This window comes from Dermacentor silvarum, chromosome 1 (assembly GCF_013339745.2).
Source record: "Dermacentor silvarum isolate Dsil-2018 chromosome 1, BIME_Dsil_1.4, whole genome shotgun sequence".
NCBI lineage: Eukaryota > Metazoa > Arthropoda > Arachnida > Ixodida > Ixodidae > Dermacentor > Dermacentor silvarum.
Window position 1 is genome coordinate 293,494,071 of NC_051154.1, and position 23,155 is coordinate 293,517,225.

At 45.9% G+C, this 23,155-nt stretch overlaps 1 protein-coding gene across 1 annotated transcript in view; it reads left to right on the forward strand.

Annotated features, from left to right (window-relative positions):
• The window catches only part of LOC119437223 (bone morphogenetic protein 1), a 572,373-nt gene that overhangs the window by 531,741 nt on the left and 17,477 nt on the right, over window positions 1-23,155 (forward strand). Inside the window, exons 11-14 of the mRNA XM_037704269.2 lie at window positions 5,357-5,479; window positions 13,106-13,266; window positions 15,401-15,587; window positions 21,742-21,867. Coding sequence (XP_037560197.1) covers window positions 5,357-5,479; window positions 13,106-13,266; window positions 15,401-15,587; window positions 21,742-21,867 — 597 coding nt within the window. The remainder of the gene's footprint in view (window positions 1-5,356; window positions 5,480-13,105; window positions 13,267-15,400; window positions 15,588-21,741; window positions 21,868-23,155) is intronic.

Consider the following 23,155-nt stretch of genomic DNA (forward strand, 5'->3'; position numbering starts at 1 on the left):
GCTGGCTAAAGTGGTCACTGCGTTCCGCGTGGCAAGCGCTGGGCGAGAGCTTAGAAGAAGCGCGTGACGCGCCATCTCCGAATAGATGGGCTCGCGATTATAGGCACCTTCAATCTGAAGACACGCTGGCTTCATAGAAGCTGTATTGGCAGCGCGGGCAGCACGTGCTTGCGCGCTTCGGACTATCATGTGCTCACAGTACTCATCCTTGAATACTGGCCGAACCCTGCGGGTGGCGGTTTTATTGCGCCTCGCGGCGATATAAATATGGGAATTCTTCAGCTGGGGTGAAATATGCGAACAAGACTGGACGTTGCAGAGGCCACACCATTGCCTGGGCTATATACAGCGTTGCAAGAAATGCTGTGCTTCATTTTCAATGAATGTGTTGTTTGAAAAAAGGCGTTAGCATACTTTAGGCCATCGTCCTGAATTGCGCACTAGTGACAAGCAGCACCTTCGAACTTTGAGAATTCCGCGGCGTATTTTCGTGTTGAAATGGTTTTTAACTGTGAAAGGCAAGGACGCACAAAAAGGACACAGGGCACGGGAAGTGTTTTACGCGTCCTGCATCTTTCCTCTTGCGTCTTTGTCTGTCAGCGCTAGAAATCGTTCCAACATGGCTAAGCAACCAGCTCAAGTTGCCACTGTCGTAGTCGTGGGTCAGGGTCAAACTTCCCGGAAGTAATGAGGAGGTGACCAGGCTGTCACGATAACACCAACACATTGATCAGTATCTTTTTCAACTTGAAACAGTACGGCGCATGAGGACATTCGCCGACCTGATCCGATGATGCACAAGGAAGTCGCCCTTGTAGCATCGCAGTTGCCAATACAGTCTGAAACTGATTAAAAACTAACGTCCTGACGATATTCGGTCACGAGACACGAAAAGTGTGCAGCTTTAGGCTCTGTGCTACCTCTTACGTATCGACCAACCTGAACGTACGCCGGCATTCTGAAACAAAACAGCGTAGACGCGTGGATATGAAACAGAAAAGGAGTATCGGGCAAAAAATAATAATATAAAACAGAACCCGCGCGGAGGATGCTTCAATCACAGCTTGGCACTGATATCACCGTTCACGCCTGGCACAACACGGCAATCTATCGTTTATTCTCTTCATCGCCACGTTTTTTTTTTCCTTCCCGTGGGAGGGTGAAAGAAAAAAAAAAAAAGAAACGCCCAGCGTTCGCCGTGAGCCGGCGTAAAGCACGCGAGCTCATGGAAAGCAAATTGGCTCATTTCGACGGGGCAGCGTCTTCATTGCCGCAGTTTATATACACAAAGATTCTCGCGATCGATTGGTGCGTGAGCTGGGGGCTCAATATGATGCGGACTTCCTTCATCAGAGCCTCACGTACGGATCGTGCTGTATGGTCGGAGTATAGGGAAGCGACGCTCGCTGATCACCGCGCTCACGATCGACGCTTGGTGCTTCCTGAAGGCGCGCTGACTCCCTCGCTCAGGTCCCGAGCCAAACTTCAGAGTCACGTATACGGTACTATCAGTCAAGTCTGCGAAGTGCCATTTAGTCTCGAGTATAAGCACCCGATGATTTCGCGTTAGAGCTTTAGCGCACCTCACGGCAGCTTGAAAAAAAAAAAAAAAGAGTGTAGTCCGGGAACTGCTACGGTTTACGGAATACCGGAAACACGTAGCGCCGGTGGCGCTGTCTTGTTTCGCTGAGTTTAAGTAGAGAACACAAAACTAAAACTGCAACGACTATGCTCTATACTTAACTGCTGGTATAAAGAAGCTGGCAGCAGTAATCATTGACATATAGCGACTAATTTTCTGTGTTATTTCGGAGAAGACACCCGTGCAAGAAAAGAAGCGAAGTAAGAAGCGTTTCAACACTTTGTGTTTAAGAAAGCGTCACGAGGTGTCGCTATCCGAGCTGCTGCCATCCAGTGTCCGCGCACTCCGTAAACGGAAATAGTATGTGGGTAGGCCAAACTTTCCGATATATCCCTATACTGTTTCTGTAAAGGGGAATGGTTCACCGACATTCTAAGCCCTAATATGCCCTTTTACTGAATACCGGAACATCGGATGCAACATTTTGTGACGCTTCGTTCAATCACAACGTGTTCGGGTGCTGCATGGGTGTCCTTGCCGAAAGGAGAAAACAGTGAGTCACTATATACGTCAATAATTGTTGCTGTCGGATGCCTTTACACCGAAAACTAAGTAGAACACAGTCATCGCAATTTCGTTTTGCGTTGAAATTAGCGTGACCCAAAATGGCGGCACCAGCTATCCGGTATTCCGTAAACTATAAGAGTTTACAGAGAGCCTAGGACTTACTTAATGGGAGCATGTTTGTCTCGTTTCGTCTGGTTATCTCGACTGTCAAGTTGTCATGCCCTAGATAGGTGCATGCTTACTGGCTGCCCGCTTTTGCTGGATCCCAGTTTTACGCGCAGCACGCGAACGTGAAGTGGAAATATCTGCATTGACTACAAAATATGGGTGTATGAACGCTAAGGTGTTTCATTTCAAATAAGTTATCATTGAAAACACTCGCATCGTAATTGACGGACGCTGCTCAAGAAAAGAACGCGCGCATTCGATGATATGTTGCATGAGCCATGCTTCGGTAAAATTTAGCATTATAGCCCAAACCACGGAAGATACAGCGGCTGCTGCGCAATGAAGGGATTGTGTCGTGCCTTAAAGGGATACTAAATAGCAATAGTATGCTGTATTGGTAAATTACGGTTCTACAATGCGAAGCGACCACGCTCACCACGAGATGAGCCTTGCTAAGCTTAAAAAGAAGCGACACCGTGAGACGGGTGGCGCCGCCGCGCTGAACAATCTGCACCAGCTTGCCGTGACGTCATGAAGTTTAACAACGCTTGCTCAGATGCAAATTGTTTCTCGATCAGAAAAAAAAAACGTTCGCTGCATTCTAAAGGAACGAAACATGTATCCTTGTGAGTTTCAATAGCTTTTCCTGCACCAAAGTAACATAAACGCGAGAAACTGCTCCGAAACCCGCGGAGTGTACTCTGAAAATACTCTAAAATCTCAGCATCGGTATACGTGACACTGACGTACAGCTGCTGAGTTTTCAGGTGAAATTTAAATAGGGATTCGAACCTTTGACCTACATTTTCTGTAGTAATATTTCACATTTCCAAGTTTTGAATCAGTAATAATCTGAGCAGGTATAATGTTGCTATTTAGCGTCCCTTTAACCAGTGGTGTATTGCTAAACGCGATAAAAGGGCTACACGCACTCTTTCCGCCCAAAGCATGGCATTTTCTGCAGAAACATGGTCAATAATTATTAATTTCGGCGCGCGGAAGTTCCCAAAGCCTCTCGTAAATATTGGGATGAGCTCCTGGTTGAAGCTATTGCTCGCAGCGTTAAATGATGGCTACATTTATCGGACGCTGCGACCCTTTCCGTCACGTCTATTTTTGAACTATCCCACTCCACATACATGACGTGCGCATCTCTCTATCGTTTGCGTGTCCACATGCTCGAAACGATTGATGGTTGCGACTGTACGCATCCGGTATAAGGTCGGCAAGGAAGAGCCAAGTTGGGCAGCGACCGCCAAGGTCGGCGAGAGGCGCTTTGATGACGGCGTCGTTTATTAAACCCCTCGGTAATGACCGCCGGCACGTACGTGGCGGTCACGCAGTCTCCGGGAGTTATAACTCACGCTGCCGTCGCACGCTCGTCCGCCTCGCGGCGTCAGGCCATCACCGCTCGTCAAACTTGTGACGTGCGACAATTTGACTTGGCTGCTTCGAAGTTAACTGCGTATATACGTACACGTTCTGCTTACCATCCACGCTGATAGCTTTTGGCGTGCAACGCGCGAGCGACCCATCCTAAGTGCCGTGCCAACTGTTCCGGTGCTTCCGGTTGTTTTCAACAGCGTCTTTCTTGGCGCTTGCCTTTATTATTTTTATTTTCTTTAAGACACGCTTGCCTAGTGGACGTCGCGGCAGTATCCGGAAAGACATTCCACAGCCTGTGAAGATATAAACAGGTTCGTCGTCTCACTGTGTGAAGACGTGCAAGCTGAAACAATTGCTCAAACTTTTTTTACGATGATGTGAAAGGAAACGTATCTAGAAATTATCGACGTATAACTTGAATGAACTGTCAGTATGCTGGTGATGGTAATGCAAGTTAAGGCTGCGCAAATTGAGCCGGAAAGTTTCGGTGCTCGAAACAGTGCGATCGCAGAAGGAGAGACATTACCTACTGAACACCGATACTGGGCCGATATTTTTTTAAATTTTCCGCAACTCAAATGGCGTATGTTTGCCAATGCCATTAACATAACAGCAAGTTCACCTTCTGCAGCCTGGGCTATGCCAAATTTTAAATTATCTTGGACATCGCGCAAATGAATTCTCCCTGTGACGCAATCCATCTCTGCCAAGGAGGAACCCTTCATCATCTTCACTTTATGATTTACAAGCCCTGCAGTTCTCAGTTGATCCTAAACGTTTATTTAAGCAGCGGCTGTTATTTTAAAGATGCCAAATATAGGGGCCGGTTTTAAGAAAGGTTTTCAGTCCTAAGAACTAGGCCCGTACTCACAAAAACGTTATTACTATAGGACTATTCGTAAGATTAGACGCCAGCCAATCGTGATGATTAACATATCATTAGCAAAGCCGACCGGTCCATAGCAGATAGTACTTACCAATGAAAAGCTTTGTGAAAAGCGCTGTGGGTCATTGGCCGGCATCAGTTCTGTCATGTCGTTTGCTACCGCAATTGGCCGACGTTCGCTCTTACAAGCTAAGTATACCCTATCGTGCGATACAGGCTACTTGAAAGAAACAAAGTGATGTTTGGCAAATGGTACTTGGTTCATAAATTCAGGCGCTAAAGCGGGGGTAGCAATAGCACTAGACGACAAGACGAGAGCTGTTACGAACAAAAAAAAAAAAGAAGTACCGTCAATACGGTGCCTCCTCTGCCTCCCTAATAGCTTCAGGCGCTAACCACGAACTTATTGGATAATTTGTGGACGAATTGTAGAGTCGGTGCATTGTTTGGTTCATGTAAGTTCCAGCAAAGTATGCAGCAGCGTACTCAAAGGTGTTCGCAACCATAATTGTATTGCGGTTATCGCAGGTGGAAACAAAAAGGTATGGGTCAGTTTCTAAGCCATGCATATATATATATATATATATATATCACCGCAGTACCACGTGCATACTTCTCCGAAGCGCGAACTGCAGAGTAAAGTGACAGCACCTTAATCCAGATGATAGAAGAGATCACTTTTCTCGCCGAACGGCGCGCGGCTCTCTCTCCCCCTGCCTCTAAGCGAAGCCGCTGTGTCTAATCCCGCTTAATCCCTCCTGTTCCAGAGTTCGACGAGTGCCAGAACACGCAGCACGGCTGCGAACACGAGTGCGTCAACACCCTGGGCGGCTACCGCTGCGAGTGCAACATCGGCTACGAGCTACACTCGGACGGCAAGAAGTGCGAAGGTACGATCGGTGCGCAGTGTTAATCGTTCTATTTCTTCTTCTTCTTTTTCCCCCTTTCTTTTTTCCTAATCTCTATTTAACTTTCTGTTTCTCCCCGTATATTTCCCATTCTTATCCATTAGCTTAATCCTTAGTGCGCGAAAAGGAAAATTTATTTTGTGTATTTTTTGGTCGGGAAGCATCGTAGGTAAGTAAGTACCTGTCCATTCTCAACCCGAGTGTGGCACAAACGAGAGTGACGCAAACTTCTTGGAAGTATCGAACTGCAGCACTCAGCGTTAAAAAGGAGCTTTAGAGATCGCCGGTCGTCCACAGTTCAGCACTTTCCTTTTTCGGCGTGTCACCACATTAAGACACCGCACATATATACGTATATGCTGAGGATGTACGCTCGCGTCCTTAAGTAAGGCGCGCGTGCTCTGGCCCAAGCCAGCGTAAAGTCCTCCACGATCCCTCCTCACTGCTAATGTTAACTTGGGGCTCGTTTAGTCCACTAACGACACCACATGAGCCTCGCATAGTGCGTGGAAATAGAAAACGAGTGTTATTGTATTATTTGCAAAGTTCATACTTCAGCTAGAAATATTAAAGTTTCGTCACACATTACGCTTAAGACGGCTTCCATTTTTACCGAATGTAACTCGGTGTCACGTACAGTTTTCCTGGGACACTGGTAAACCTTCCGGGTAAGGGTCATCTAACGCTTTCAAAAAACACTTGTTTTAGGAACTTTTTGCAAAGCCCCTAATTACCTCCCACACATCACCCTTAAAATGCCTCCTATTCCCGCGATAGGGGAACTTTTTTGCACGTTGAATTTATTCAGGACATTGTACCTATACGGCGTTCGTTAAATGCGCTTGTATCGCTCTGCAACGCTTCAATAAATAATTTATACAAAATCTGCAATTTACAGTTTCAACTGTGACATTATACGTTACCGGCAACGTGCTGTCTATTTCAAGCACAGACAGCGTTCTTCGTTTAGTTCACTGAGGAGACCGAGAAAAGCAATTACGCGCCTAGTATATATATCGGACGGATATAGGGAGAAAACTAGTATTTAGTAATTATTTTCAATGTACACAGTTAACCCGCACTCTACAAATTTCCAGCACACACCGCTCATAATAAGGTCCCCATTCTCTCCAATAACAATAATGTTGCCATGTTAGGTCTCCCAGAGGAACGCGGGGAAGCTTTGTAAGCGTTTCAGATAACGCCTCTAAACGAGCCGAAAACAAGGATCGAGGATTTAACAATCTTCATTTAGCCCATTAACCAATTAATCCACACATTATTCTTCTTTCTGTGGTTTCATGTGCCAAATCCAGCTCTGATTATGAGGCACGCCGTAGTTGAGGGCTCCGGATTAATTTTGACTACCTGGGGTTCTTTAACGTGCACTACAACGCAAGCACACGGGCATTTTTGCATTTCGCCTCCATCGAAATTAACCCACACACTTCGACATTTGCCTGCACATCACTCAAACGCACCCCCCCCCCTTTTTTTTGTTTATTTAAGTATAAACTCTGTGAATGATCTAGTTCTCCTTTAGGACACCGTGAAGACATGCATATCACGTATTGGAGTGCTTCTAGTCCCACCAGCAGCTTTGCTGCAAAATACCTAATTATGAGGTTTAATGTCACGAAGCTGCACAGTGCGTGGTTTGTGAGACACGCCGTGCTGCGCTTTGAAATAATTTTGATCACTTGGGGTTCTTGAACCTGCGTCTAAATCCAAGTAGACGAGCGTTTTAATTTGGATTTCGCCTTTATCGAAATGCGGCCGTCATGGTCAGAAAACCAAACCCCTGACTTCGTGTTCAGCAGCAGGACGCCGAAAAAAACATTCTTGTGTGCCGCTTCCTGACTCGCACTACAATGAGGATGCCAGGCCGCAGTTTACACGCACTTCAACGTAATATTCATTCATTCATTCAAGAAACTTGAGGTGAGGAAGCAAACCTCACCTCTTAGAAAAAATGCAGAGCGTGTTGAGGAACATCCGAAAGATGTGTTTCAAACCAGATAATCTTAGTGCGTTTCGCTGTTTTAATCGGGAAATCAACTCTAATATGATCAATTTTCTTTTTTCCTTTTTCCTTTTTTTTTCATTTCAAGGACTTACATGCACTGAAGAACTATTTTGAAGTCTGCTCGTGAAGAACATTCTCTTCGGTTTTCCCGACGCAGTCTTTTTAATGTTACTGCATAATTTGTGTAAATAATGTTGAGATAAAAACTCACACTCACAATTAAAACAGACAGCTACTACACACACGACACAGTTATTTTCATTCATGTCACGCGTTCCTTCATTCATTTTTCTTTCTTTTCTCCTTTCTTGAATTTTTTTTTTCGTGGGGACTAAATTAGTCGACATAAAACAATGTATACTGCGCCAGTTGTGTTTTCTAAATATGAATTTAAATTTGTAAATCTTTGGACATTTTTTCTTTCTAGCTTTCTTGTGATGGCCTCATCGAGCAATATAGTGCCGACACTGGACGTTGCCTTATGCTTAAGTCCCCCTGCACGGTCGCTGCAAGTTGGCATTTTCGTTATGCACGCGCCGCTGCACCTGAACGCTGCAATAATGATTCGAAGACGCACATCGATAACGTTGAAAGCTCTCGAGATCCGATTTTCAATTCGAATCCTTGTAGATACAGGTGCGCCTATCACTTACCGCTGCTTCACGCAGGTTAATTAATTCGCCACCACACTCCATTAAGGCCACGACGATCACCCGATCGACCCCGTTTCATTCATCTTTATCTGAAGCGCGTGGCGGCTGCTGCGATAAATCGACATTGTCTGCGCGCCAACCCAAGATGTTATCCGACATCGTTTATATATGCTCCCTCTTTGGCGCAGTGCCGTAAACGTTACTCCTTGGCTAGGCTAACCTCTTCTGCACTATTTATTTACTTTTATTTGCTTTATTTTCTTTTTCAGCGTTTTTCTCTCCGTTTCTCGCAGAGGTCCTGTCATATGCCTTGGATATATTAGTGCTTTCGAAGTGAGAAGGAAGAGAAAAAAAAAAAGAAAAGAAAAGCTGGTCGTCATCCTGGCGTTCCTCAAGGATAAAACGGTTCGCCGCTCCGTGTCACCTCGTGAATGGAATGAACGCGCCCCTGCGCCGCCTCAGGCGACTCCCGGAATGCGATCCGGCAGTTTTCTCTGCATCTCTCGTTCTATTACGTTCATGCTTTCTTCTGCCTCCAAGTAAAACTGTCCATTCTTTGCGAACGTTCAATCCTAAATATCGGGTGCGAATTTCGACAAGAGGAAGAAGCAAGGGCCCGGGGCAAAACAACAACAGCAACAACGGCCCTCTGGCGAATTTCAGGTGGATCAGGAGGGGAGGAGAAAAGTTATTTACGTAACACATCATCTATCGATAGGGCTTGTGCGCGACAGTTCGCCGTCGAAGCTCGTGTTAAGTTGGATCGAATGGCGCCCTGTCAAAATGCGTGCTCTTGGACATGCAGCGGCGGCGCCCTCTAGTACAGGGCTTTATTCAATATGTGGCTCATGCTGAATATTCTTTTTAAAGCTTTTTCGAATCGGTTATTAAGGAGACAACAATGAATGCGTTCCAACGTCTGGCTCGCTATCAAGAGTTGACTCGTTCCAGCAACCTAGACGTCGAGCTGCTGGAACTATACATATATATATGGGGCTTGAATTTGGTCCTAGTTTACGCCACTATGATAAAATATATCATTCAGTGACTCTTCACCAACCTGGTGAATCTGGGTCCTTATTTAAAAGAAAGGAAAACATTTGTACGCTACGAACGGAAAGCTTCGCCAAATTCGTAAAGCTCTTTGTTCATAAGTGCTCTTTGCGATTGGCCCACCACCTTCGCTAATATTATGCCCAGCATCCGGATTGACTATTATTTGCTCTTACGAAAGGTTCTACGTAAGAGCTTTTTTTTTTTTTTTGCGAATGTGAGGCCAGCTGTTAACCGGCGAAGCGGCAATGAGCTCTCTATCTCGTCTAATCCTAGTTCTGCCTCGCAGTTCGTTCACACGCTGCTTCGGGCAGCCGTCAGTTCTTGTTCCGCGCCGCTCGTTGTTGAAAGCTAGCTCCGTCGTTCTCTAGTTCCATTAAGCCTTTAGCCACGGCGTCGTGAGCGCCAGGCTCAGTGTGTAACCATACTTCTCTTTTTTCCTTTTTTTTAGCAGGCAGCCTTTACTTTGATCGCATTTTCTCAGCTCTTAACTGCACCCGCTCAAAAAAGCTGACGACACAAAGAGCATAACACATTTCTTTGTCCTTGTTTGACAAAATATTGCACACATACAGCGCGAGCAGGTGAACACGAATGCTGTACGCGTGCCGTCTCGTCGTAACCTTGTATTCGTCTGCATTCGCTGATTGTTTGCGCAATGCAACAACTACGTATAGAAAACCAGCGCTGTTCGTGTTCTGCCATAATCGCCGAGAGAATGCGCCCTGCTCTGAGCATAACCATAACCTCCTGTACTATTTGGCATGACACACCGTTTTTCCCGAGCGTTAGACTAGCCGTACCACATTGCTTCAGTTGGTTAAACGGCCAAACTGGAAAAAAAACTCTGATGCTCGAAATTACTGCTCAGTACCGAGTTATTTATTTTTAACCGGTAACATAGGTGTTACTCGTTGACGCTTCGACGCACGAGCGCCGTCCGCTGAGAAATTCGCCGTATAACGCAGCTGTCACTGCGTTAAGTAAGCAAGCACGAATCTATAGCATATGGCACTTCAGTTCAAGGTTAGCTTTGAGTGAAGGAAACACATATCACATAAAATCACCCAGACGCGCTCCTGCTTCATACGTTCTCTCTGTAATACCTTCGCTGAAACCTGGCCCTACATGAATTCATTATAGCCGGCGGGTATGGCCCCCCTAATCTGATACCGAAATGTTCTCGCATAATACCTCGCGAATTTAGAACAAGGATATGAAAAGTTTGTAGTTCATATTGCGAAACAGCTTGTAAAGCAGGACTATAAGAGAAGCTTACAGCGGTAACGTGCTTCCAGAACACTTCCGCCGTTCCACTTACACGCAGAAGCTAAGAGGGAACGGCACGTCGGTCAGCAATGTAATTGTCGGAGGGGCTATCAGATCTTGAAAGAAGTACCGTATAATTAATCTTATTTTCTTGTTTAGGTCATGACCCTGACTGCCATAATGCTTTAGAGCGCGTTCCCTTTATTCTAAAGACCATGTTCGCTTAGTGTGTTTCTAGGCTACTTCCTTTTTATCATGTAGACCCGTGAAAAACATGTCAGTAAGATATACCATGTAAGACATGTTACGTAAGACATGCCAACTAAGCGAATCATCTTTTCGGGGCAGCAATGTTCCCCTCTCGAGCCGCAAACGATGATTCATAAACCGTCACAACCACGCCACAACCGCGCCACTTCTCAATCAGCTATCACGACGTTATTTCCTTGCAGCTTCAGTAGATGTGCGTGCGTGCGTGTCTTCAACATTATTTCAAGAAGTGTGCTCCCGTTTACAGGTATTACGCGACGATTACCTCACCAATTTTAAGTCGCACATTTCATTTCTTCTCTTGTAAGCGGTGTATGAAGACATCAACTGCGTGTCTTCACCTTTTAGGCTATTTATTTCTCCCAGAATTTCAGCAACCTGCTGAGTATCTAATGTATCCGAATTGTTAACCATAAGATGTAGCTAATGTGGCTAATAAAGGATATTATCAAAGAAAGTCCCTCCCCCCCACCTCCCTAAGGTTAAAACAAAACACATACGCTAACCAGCGTTTGGCGCGTGCATGCAAGCCTTTCGAATTTCTCATATTCGCAAAACATATCAAGCTGCTGACCAACTCCACTCTAATCTTCTTGAAAAGCCCAACGCACGTCGCGTTTGTCTCTAGTTCTTAGCACATTTGTGCACATTATTGTTCTTTTTTTCTCGTTTTTTTTCCCCTTTTCGCGCAATAATCAAACACCAGGATTGGCGCAGCCAGCCACCCGAGGCCGTCGCAGGCGACTGATCACAGCATGCAAGGCATGCAGCTGCCCACTCGATGTGTTGCTTGGCAGCAGTGGACTATGAGTGCGACTTCTTCCTCGACCTTCATTTTCTTTCTTTGTTTCTGCACATTAGTTTTAACTGGAAACGCTGTTTGATTTCCTCTTTGCGTACTCAGGGGTGGAAGAGCTTGTGTAATGACCGGCAGGACTAGGTGTCGCGTGACGGTCGCAAGGACAGCTAAATTACCGGTTTTTACTAGCAATGTGAGAAACAAAATAGTGCTGAGAATGTGTCCGTGTGTAACAATTGATAACTGTCATTGGACACTCGCCTGGCCTTCAGTTCATTGTTAGCGCTCTGATAGAAGACAATAAATGTTTAAAAAATGAATGAAAGGATGCTCAGACTTGGAGCATGCATTTAACTGGCCTTCTACAAGGATGACACCGAAGACCCAATTGCGACAGCGAGCGACCAACGAAGGAGCCGCACAGATTATTACTATTCCGAACAAACTGTACGTTTTGACATTTATACTGCGTGCATGGGTCTGCACCACCGCTATCGCTGAGATCGAATGCGCGATAACTTGATCAGCCAAGAAGGATACAAAAGGAAATGAAACGTTAGAAAATATGGTCCCAGTAGATATGAAAACCTGAACATGAAAAGGTTAATCAGTTCGTTTTCCGTTATCTGTTCCTTTTTGCAGGTTTCTGCCCGTTAGTGCTTTTCCTTTTCTTTCTCTTTCTTTTTTTTTATTGCATGTCATAGCAATTATATGAAAATTAGAAGTGCGTCGGCTCCACCTCAGTGCTGTCCCGGTATCGACGGTATACAAGCGACGCTCGCGCGTGGAGGCCTGGTTCGAAGGTCTCCACAGACACGAGACGCCCAGTGTGTTTGCCCGCAAAAGCGATGAAGCCAAGTGAACGCACGCTCCACTCAATCGGCTCTGCAGCGGAGCAACAGGGAAATTCTCTGTATTCCGCCGTTGCGCAAGCGTTGTGCGTACAAACACTCGACTTTCATCGGCATAGGCTTCTGCATAGACGTGTGCGTATACCTCACCGTTGCATGTGCGATACTTGCAACGCCGGTGGCGGCGCTAGCTCCTCATCAGGCCAGCGTTGTGAGACGCCTGCTAGCTGCCAGGGTGCCGTTTCTGGTGGGCATGCAGAAGTTGCCTCGCGTGCTGTGTCGCGGCAACATGTCGCCCCTACGTATTCTTTGAACACTGTCTTCAGCGCAACGCTATATACCTCGCTATTGCTTTCATTGATCCATACTTCGGGTGAAACTGCCCAGTTTTTTTTTTCTTTTTTTTTTAACACGCGAAAAGGAAGCTATGCTTTCCTTAAAACTGCGCGACTTCATATAATGACGCTGGCAACCAGGGCTTATACGGGGTCATAAGCCCGCCACTATACCGGCCTAGTGTTAAAAGCCTGAAGTGTAGGAAATGAAATGTTCTCTTCCCGGGCCCCATTTGCTTATTGCGGTCAGTCCTCTACATTCGTCGATCCTTAGCAACTCATTGATGAGTAGCTAAGGATCGTCTATGTGGCGTCCCTTCACTCGCTTACCAAACGTGTGTGCTCTCCGCAGACGCGTGTGGCGGCATGATCGAGGCATCGAATGGGACCATCACGAGTCCATCGTTTCCGGACCTGTACCCGTCCAACAAGAACTGCATCTGGGAGATCGTCGCCTCGCCCCAGTACCGCATCACGCTCAACTTCACCCACTTTGACCTCGAAGGGAACAACGTGAGTGTGCGCCAAACGACGTGCCTTATTTCGGTGTACACTTTTATACACTTGCGCACACACGCACACAAACATGCGCACGTATACACAAGGCACACACACAGGCGCGCGCGCGCGTTCACTTACTTAATTTACTAGTGAGTAGCCTGAACACGTGAACTTCATACTCGTTATTTAGCTTGTTTAGTTGCATTAAGGTACCGCGTTGCGCCTTAATTGCACAGAAAAGTGTGTAATTAGGCACCATTCAGCCACCCCATTTATTATCTAAAGGGTTCAGTTTTTTTTTTCTCCGCAAGACTTACTTTATTAGCTTCTGAAAGCATGCTTCGCTTCAGGTACACATAATATGCGAATCGTACAGAAGCTTATAGGACTACATCGCTTCCTTCTTCAACTCCCACCTTTTTGTCCCATATCACGCCCCCTTTTTCGTGATTATGCCTGGTATGAAAAGGGAGAGAGACAAGTTTTAGCCGCCGATGAGAATGCCAGGTATACTCGATTGTTGACCGAAATATTAAAAAAAAATATTCGTATTTCTCGCATTTCTTCCTTTTCTGTGCAACGAAAAATTTTCTACTTTTCCTTCTTTCTTTCTTTCTTTCTTTCTTTCTTTCTTTCTTTCTTTCTTTTGTAGATAGATAGCTCAGAGGGGGGTGCATTTCCAGAGTAACTACAGCCAGCAATGGCTGCGCCTGATTGCGTCTCTTCTTTTAAAGACAAGTGACTGAAGTGACTCGGTGCCCGCTGTACCGACACCCGTCCACGCTCGCACTTTGTGAGAGAAGCTTTGTTTCCCACCTCGCGTACGTATCGTGCCTGCAGTTTCGTGTGCGCTGTCGGAAGGGGCGCTGGTCCTTTTTATTTGGGCCTACGCTGTTCTGCATACGCTGCCTGCCCCAGCCATATGGGAAAATGCTCTCTCTCTCCCTTATTTTATGTCTTCCGGCGTTCTGAAAACTTCTCAGTGCACCGGCACCATCCTGACGTTCCTGTACCAAAAGAAGAAAGTAAACTAAGAAAAAGAACGAATAAATTACGAAATTTAATGAGGAAATGTAACCTTAGCAAGGGAGCCCACAAACCTTTGTGTAATCGCTGTTTATGTGCGCCTTGGTTGTTCGACGTTATATTTATGAATTTATTGCACCGCCTTGTCGGCGGGGTTATCACATAAAGCGCCTGTGGTTTCCTGTGGTAACGCGACGTTATAGTTAGGGGAAGAAAGTGGTTAGCGTTATGCGCGTCTGTCTTAAAGGATAGGAGCAAAAGTTGTCGTAGTGCAGAGGAATGCTTGGGGAAAGCGAGGCACGGAGGCGCCGTCATAAGGCGAGTTGCGGCGCGCGTCCATCTATTATTCTCTTAGGACAACGTTGCCTGTTCGGTACTGAAAGCAGTTGACCTGGCGTTATTGCACAAAGTCTTATCACGAGCGCGTAAAAGATACAAGCAGCGCGTGCATGTGCAGGAGGAGGAGAAGGAGGTGTGTTGCCTTGCAAAAGGCTTGCAAAAGCTGCAAAAGTAGAACAGCGAGAAGTTGTTTTTCATTTTTTCAAGTTGTTTCACTGCGCGTTATCTTATGTGTAAACGCTTAACGAAACCCCTCTACTGTAATACCTGCTCGGCGAACGTGGGTATCCGAATAAATAGATAAATTTAACTTATAATTTGTACATCTAATTTCAAACGACGTGTAATTTCCCTTAGGCTTCCCTTCGCTTCAATGTCGGTTGGCTTCGTATGGTTGTACCGTGAAGGAGTTTCTTCGTTTTTTGTTTGTTCTCCCTCCCTTGGGGAAATTGGCGAGAGAGCTCCCCAATTTTCGTCCCTCCCCTTTCCCCGGTGTAGGGCAGCAAACTGCGACGCGCGTCTGGTTGACCTTCCGGACTTTCCTCCTTTTTTTCTCTCTCTCCTCGTCCTTGTTTGTTCGTTTCTTTCTTTCCTTCTCGTTGCAAGCTTCCCTGAAACCTTTCTTTTTTTCTTCCGTGCCTTTTTATTTTCATTGAGTAATCTCGTTCCGTTACATTTGCGAGCGAACTTGAGCGGCAGGGGCACTTAGCACCCGCGTTACGCTCGGCCGTGTTCTCTTGTGTCGTAACGCCATCTAACCCGATTGCTCTTTCGGCGGCAGCAAGACTGCGAGTACGACAAGGTGGACATCCTCAGCAAGATGGGCGACAACACGATCCGGAAGCACGGGCTCTTCTGCGGCTCCTACCTGCCACCCATCATCACCTCCGAGGGCAACAGCCTGCGCATTGAATTCAGCTCGGACAACTCGGTCCAGAAGAGTGGCTTCGCGGCGGTTTTTCTCACGGGTGAGTTGGGCGGCGTGCGCGGTTGCCGTGTCCCGTTGGCTGATCCGCGCTGTCGTTAAACACACTGTCACGTCGCTTGTCGACCACGCTCGTCACGCTCTAAATACACCGCCGTTCTCGCATCTATGTGCAAGGTGTCCCGACTGTCACGCACCAAGATTTAAAAATATGCAAACACCACGTAGCTGGACAGAACCAAGGTAGTGTTGTCTGCCGTCGCTTGGAGATACTCAGATTATTTTCTGCATTCCGCCTAGTTACATGATTAGCCTTAATTAGGTAAACGACGTCTCAAATGTTAAAATTAGATTAAAAGTGTCAATGAGGAAATTGTCGAAATGACGAAATGCAGGCATTTCTGGTTGTAAATAGTAGTGCAGCTCACTCGTCCAAGAATTCATGCATGTGTAAATTTTGTCAGTCCCCTGACCACTCGGGAGGATTGACCGGCATTAGGTATATGATATTAGGCATGTGCTTTGTTTACTACATTATTTGCATGTAAAGGAACAGCGTTCGTGGCAGAAATATTTTTCGTGAATTCTCCAAGTAATATATTTCACATATGGTTCTGTTCCATTGTGGGATAATGGTTCTTAGGAGAGTTTCATGGGCGAAGAAGCTCGAACATAATAGGCACCATTAATGGAGTTGAGTTGCATTTACGAACACGTGTCAGCTGACATGAATGCGGCACTATTATTACCGGCTTCGATACTGTTTCTGATGTCTTTGTTTCAATTAATGTGATTAATATAGTGCGTTGGCCATTCTTCACGGAAAACAACTTTCGTTTTCTACAATATGCGTATATAGGTGTATTGTTTTTGTGTTTAGCGGCACCAATTTCTTTTTAAATTGACTATGGCAGATAGCACAATTCTAACCATTGAACTGAATTGCTTTATGAGGCGACCATTACTTGTACGAGAAATTGAAATGCCTAAATGAACAGTTAACATAGTTACACTAATTAGGTTCCTAATTAATTACTTTACAGCGCATATTTAAATTTACGAGTTGTAGCCGATGACTTCGCAAGGCATACCACTTAGAACGATATGTAACTATACACATGTTTCGAGATAATTTTCAAAGGGTCCGACGAAACGCAATGGCGTTCCAGTTACTTTTGTGCTTCAATGCATAAAGCAGCGGTTTCTTTAAAAAGTAAGTGGAACAACAGGGCAGTTTTACCGCAAGTTTGATGGCGCATATCTCGAAAGCGCTGCCATCCAGGTCAGAATTCGTTCCAAGTAGATATGTCTTGCAAGCTTACGAGCTACATTTCGTAGACTGAATAATGTGTTCTAAAGTAATTCATTTAAACATTAATTACTGTAATTAGGTTAATTATTCGAATAAGCATTTCCTTTTTTAGGAGCATTGGCCGCCTCATCAAATAATTTAGCTCAAGGGTTAGAATGGTGTTATCGGCTAAAGGCAATTAAAAAAATGGTGCAGCTAAAGAAACACCCTATGCAAGGTGTCTCAGCTATCATGCATCGTTTAAAAAAAATGCTGGTCATTCTGCACGAAGATAACCAAGTGCATGCGGTTCACAGTCGGGTAGAGCAGCCGGCAGTAATTTTTTTTGTTGATGCCATTCAATTTAATAAATCATTGCAGTTAGCTATTTCTTTAATTATTGCTCTGAATGATGTGCTGTCGATGAAGAATTTGTAGGAAATTGAAAGAAACAAAGCTGGCATGTTTTCAGGTAGGTACATTTTGCCCGCTTAATTTTTCCAGCTGATAAAGAGAGCCCGCGCACAATGAAAAATGTCACGTGACTAACCGTCCGTCCGCATCAAAAAGCAGCGCCCGCAAACAAGGTCCGTAGCAGTTAGTGGCAGAGCTGGTGCTTTATCTGGCGTGCCCCGCCACCACTACGTAGACAGCACAAGGCCTGTCCACTCCGGTCCATAACGTCATGCTACATGTATCGAAATTTCCGCTGTCAAGCCCGGCGTGACGAAAGCGGTGACGTCGAAATCACCACGGCTTACTCGGGAGCATCCCCATTAGATTCCATGGCAGTCGGACCAGGTAGCGTGACGTCATGGATCGGAGTGGACAGGCCTTGTGATATCTAGGTGGTGTTGGCCCGCCACAGCGCGGCGCCTTTGTGTTGATAGGGATAGAGTTACTGGATATACATATACAGTAACTCTAGATAAGGAAAGAGTGCCGATAACTGGTGGTTGATGCGTCATGAAAAGAGTGCTCCTGTGCAGCATGTTTGACGGCGTTGCTTTTTGATGCAGGTTATAGTCCCGGGATATTTTTCATTTCTCGCGCAGGCTTTCTTTATCAGCCGGAAAAATAAACGGGCAAAAAGTACCTGGCTGAAAAGACGCCAGTTTTAAGTTTCTTGCAATTTTCTACAAATTCTTCATTGACAGCACGCTATTCAGAGCAGTAATTACCGAATTGCAGTTAATTAATAAAATGAATGCAATCACCACAAAAAATCTTAAACCCCTTGCACGCGAAGCTTGTCCAACCCTATGGGAAGGGTTGCTTAGTTTTTTTTTTTTTTTTTTTTTTTGTAGTTTGAGACGTTCACGCGGGACGGCTGCCGCTGCCGTTCCTTCAATGCAGCCTGCTCTTCGGCAGAACGAACCAAACGCGGCCTCCCCATCTGACTGCCGGGCCTGAACAGGCGGGAAACGGCGGGCGCTGAGGCGAGCGAACACGCGATCACACCCTTTCCCTCCTCCGGAGGAAGGGGTGTGATTGGCTGGGGGTATGGCATGATTGGCTGGGGGTATGGCATGACCGCAGCGACCGCAGCGCGCCAGCTGCGGTCGCTGCGTCTAGTTCTTCATGCATATAAAACCCCGCTACAACGGGTGCGTCTGGAAAACCAACAGTAAAAACTTGGCTCGAACGACGAGGCATATTTGTGCCGTGGGGAGTTAATAATTGTCTTTTGTGCAGGAAATCAGAGACAGTAGAGCATGTTTTCATTGACTGTTGGAACGCTGTCTTCTATTGGGATGTCCTTCAAGGGACACTGCAGAAGGACCTTCCAATAGCTGCGCACGGCATAAGATTTCTCCCTGTTCAAGGAAATAGCGTCCCCTATGATGTATTTATGCTTCTCGGTCTTTATAGCGTATGGAGGTCACGTATGCATTTCCAAAACGCTGATCCCCAAGCACGATAAGTTAACGCATATTTTGTTAAGAGTGTCACGAAACTCAGAGATGTACTGAAACACCAAGGCGCGGAAGAGAAAGTGCTTCAAATATTGGATGTCCTTACACAGTTGAAAGTTCATAAGCAAATGCAACTAGCCTTGCACAGGCTGGCGGATGTGTTGTTAAATATAGCAATAAATATTCATAATAGACATGGAGCAGCGCAACACGACAGAAACCAAGAATAAGAAGGCACATACACAGCGCTGTGTAAGTGTCTTCAATAGCGCCGTAGCAGTAATAGAAAAAAGACGACAGTGGCTGAATCGGCTAGCGTGGTGGTCTCGCAACTCGGAGGTCGGTGGTTCGATTCCGCAGCCCAACGAGCAATTTTTATTTTCACACGGCTTGGGTTTCTTCGTACACCAACTTCAACACCGTACACCAACATCAATACCGACACCGACACGAGTGAGGCAATACAAGTTTCGCTTGAAAAATTGCTGGTGGCTGCTCTACTCGACTAATTTGCACCTGTTATCTTTGCGTAGAATGTCCCGTCAACTTTTTTTTTAACGCGATGCATGACAGCTGGGACACCCTGCATATCTATATCCGTACCCGCACAAGCTCCTGGGGCCAATTTCACTAAGTTTTTCGTTCGCAAGAGATCTGTGCCATTGGCCAGCTGGCTGCGTAATGATATGTCAAGCATCAGAATTGGCTCAAATATTTCTGTGACGAACAATTCTGGCGTCAGACGCTTTTGTGAATATACGGCCGGGCCCTGACCTTTTGCATAAATTGTAGAGGGGCATACATAAAGACATAAAGGTCGACGCCTACACAATTGTCAGTGATCCCAATGATCGCTGTCATGATTGGCGGGCGCCCGAAAGCTGGCCACTCAAGAACCACTCTCCAGTTTTCTGAATACAGGCCCAATGCCCGTACTCACGAAGCATTTCTTACGCTAGAAGCCTGCATAAGAACGGATGCCAGTCAGTCATGCATAACAAACATATTGTATAGCCAAAATTACTGACATATCACAAACTCTTCGTATACAAACGAAAAGTTGCTTTATTCTTTGTAATCATCCGGCCCGCCGAATGGCCGGTCGAGGATAAATGGTGACAGGGTTGCGTGTGAGCTGCTGCCGAAAGGCGAAGTGAATGACAAGAAGGAATCGTTCGTTATGGAAAATGTCATTAATTGTGATATTGCTTTCCGGGAATATTTTTCTCTGCCTCTCTCTTTCATAACGCCGCTGCGTTGTTGTACTCTTCAACTTAAACTTCTTGCTATCAACTTACCATGCTTTTCAGACTGAAGTTGTTCTGAAGCGAGTGCAGATAATCTCCGACAAGTTATAGTAGTCTGCGTTACTCGCTTATCTTCCAAGTCGTTATTGCGTCAACATTTCTTTTATTTCGCTCAGTGAAACGAGTTCGCGAATAAATCGCGTCTGGCGTTGGAATTATCGATAGAAAAAAAGCGAAAAAAAAAACATTTCTTTGGCGTATTTGCAATAAGGCTGCAGCTTATGTGCTGCCTGGATTTAGAATGTCTTACATCATTGTTGTTTACTGGAGCAGTGTTATCGTTGCAACCTTAATAAGCACCACGCTTGCTCGATGGTTCACTTGTTGAAGAATAAATAAATCGAGGCTTCTCTTTTCATCCCTCGTAAAGATTTGTGAGATGTGTGTCCATACGCATCAGAACACGCATTTGCAAAGCAGTTCGATCGCTAGAGCGGCTCGTAAGGAAAGCTAGGCGGCCTTGACGAATCGTGATTAGCGAACATATCATTAACGCAGACGGTCGTTCAACGACAGTTTTTACCGACGTGAACATTTGTGAATTCGGCTCCCGAAGACTTGCACAGTCACATTTAAAAAGAAAGAAAGAAAAAAAAAACCCTCTCTGGGCAAAACTTGAAGCAGTACCGGGACTTCGCCTAACAAAAAAAAAAAAGGTATACCCACGCTCCTTGGTTCTAGATGTTCAAAGGGACAGCGGCAAACACGTAATCGAACTAACTCTACCGATTGCTCATTTAATCCATGAATTACGAGGGGCGTGGCTTCGGTAAAAGACGGAAATCAAAGTAGAGCTGGAAGCCGCATAGCACGGTGCAACTGTCTGTAACGAAATCCCTGAGATGTATAAAACGTTTCCACTAACGACGGTCACGCTGCAGGCTTTCGCAGAAGCGACGGAGGTTGTCAGCTCGCCTGGCGGACGCTCCTCCTTATTAGCTCACGGTGCCTTCCTCTGATATGTCCAAAACGATGGCGGGAAAGTGCGTACTGAGGATCACGTCGTGGTCACCGCATTCGCGTGTCAGTGGACGCAACGTCGACCTCCTACGATTCACGATTCGAATTTTTTTAAGCGATAGCTTTGAAAAAATTGACGCCGTTACGCCGGTGACGCCGTTACGCAGAAAGCACGGTGTCACCGGCGTTGACCGTGAGCGAAAGTTACATACCAATCAAAGCGTGGCGCACGGTGCGTTTCTACCAATCACAGAACGGCGCACGCCGCGTGCGCCTTCCTTGCACCACCACCAGATGGCGCTCGTCTCCACATATCCGCGGCAGGCGCCGCGCCGGCTGTGCTGGGGAAAGAAAAAACAAAGAACCAGAAAGCTCGCGCCAATAAAAACAAAAGAAAGCTCGCCTTCGTGCATAGCGTTCGCCGCAAGCATTTACCGGTAAAGATTACGGTTGCATATGCTGCAGTTGCCGGGAAGCGTGAGAAGCAGTCAGAGACCCTTTAATGCTATCGCGTTCTACACTTAAAGGCGAAGCTTAAGCGTCTCTAAAGTAGTTTTTTTTTCTTTACCTAATAATTTTCTCAGAAGTGCGGGCACTCAGAAAGTTCCTGGAGGGAAACCTATACGTAGCAGTCTGTATAGTCTGTCGTGGTTGCTTGCTTTCAGATGTCCTTTTTTTAACAGCGATCTCTAGCAAGCGTTTTCGCCTTCTCTTTGTCCGCAGACAAGGACGAGTGCGCGCACAACAACGGCGGCTGCCAGCACATCTGCAAAAACACTGTGGGCAGCTACATGTGCGCCTGCCAAAATGGCTTCGTGCTCCACCCGAACAAGCACGACTGCAAAGAAGGTGAGTTTCTCGCTCGTGGCTGACAGGTTGCAAGCCAATGCTAGATCTTTTAAAGTTATAAAAATTAGGCTAGTTGGTTGACCGAGTGATACATACTAATTTCCAGCGGTAAAAAATGTTTATGAAAGAAATCAGACCCACAAAAGAAGCTGGACTTACAACAGCTTCATTAAACCTCAGTTGTGTGGGTTCAGCGTCTTTTCTGTCTGTTTGATTTCTCCTGTAAACTGTTCGCTTACGACCGCTGGAAAATGTTGCAATGCTCGAACTGCCGAAAGGCTCCAACGTGCGTCCGCATCAGTCTTGCACCGTACCAAAACACCCGGGGACAAATTCGTAAGGCCAATCGTTCGTAAGTGTTCTTCGCCATTAGCCGACTGCCTTCGCTAATTATATGTCCAGCATCAGAATTGACTGAAATGGTTTCTTGCGAACAATCCTAAGGTAAAAACCTTTTGGGAATACGGGCCTCTTTCCGAAGCGGGGCATAAATCGGCCGGCAGAATATGAATTTCCCTTTCGCGTTTTCTTGTTTTTCATTATGTCTGCATAAGTGCAAATATTAGTTGGACTTAGTGTTGATGCGGTCAGCGTGTTTTCCAGTGATCTATGTTTTCATGCCCTAAGACCAGAAAGAATGGAACGGTATCTCCTACTTAGGTTTCTCTTTTTTTTTTTACCAGTTGCAATCAGATGATTTCTAGCTTCCGGTACTTTAAATGTATAACGAACATTTATATCGCATTTACTTCACATATCTGAGATGTTCAAAGTGTGAGTGCGAATTGTTTCATTGGGCCTTAGAGTAATGCACATCATCCAACTCAGTGCCGGCCATACATAGTGCACACCTCGAAGGCTCGGAGCGCGAGTTCAGTAAACTGGCTAGAGGAACGAAGCCGATCGTCAAGTGATCGCAGAAGCGAAAGGTCGATATTGCGCAAACAGGCGGTTATCCAAGCTTTGAAACCCTCCAATCTCAAGAAAATTGGTCTGATATAGAAGCAGCATCAGAAACTTGACTGGGCTTCTGTCTCGCTTAGCCGTCGCGCGAGTTTATATCCCAGTCTCGTGTCGGGCGCAACGAGGTTGCTCAACTGAAGAACGTTCGGCAAAACGTCCAAAATAATAATAATAATAAAAAAAAAGCCCATACGCACAACAAAAGGAATCGTGTGGGAGACATTACGAGGTAATAAGGCAGCCGTCGTTATTCAATATGAGTATAGGTAACGTTTCTCGAATTTCTCTCCCCGCACTCCTTGCCATTGTACGCGCCTGCTGCGCC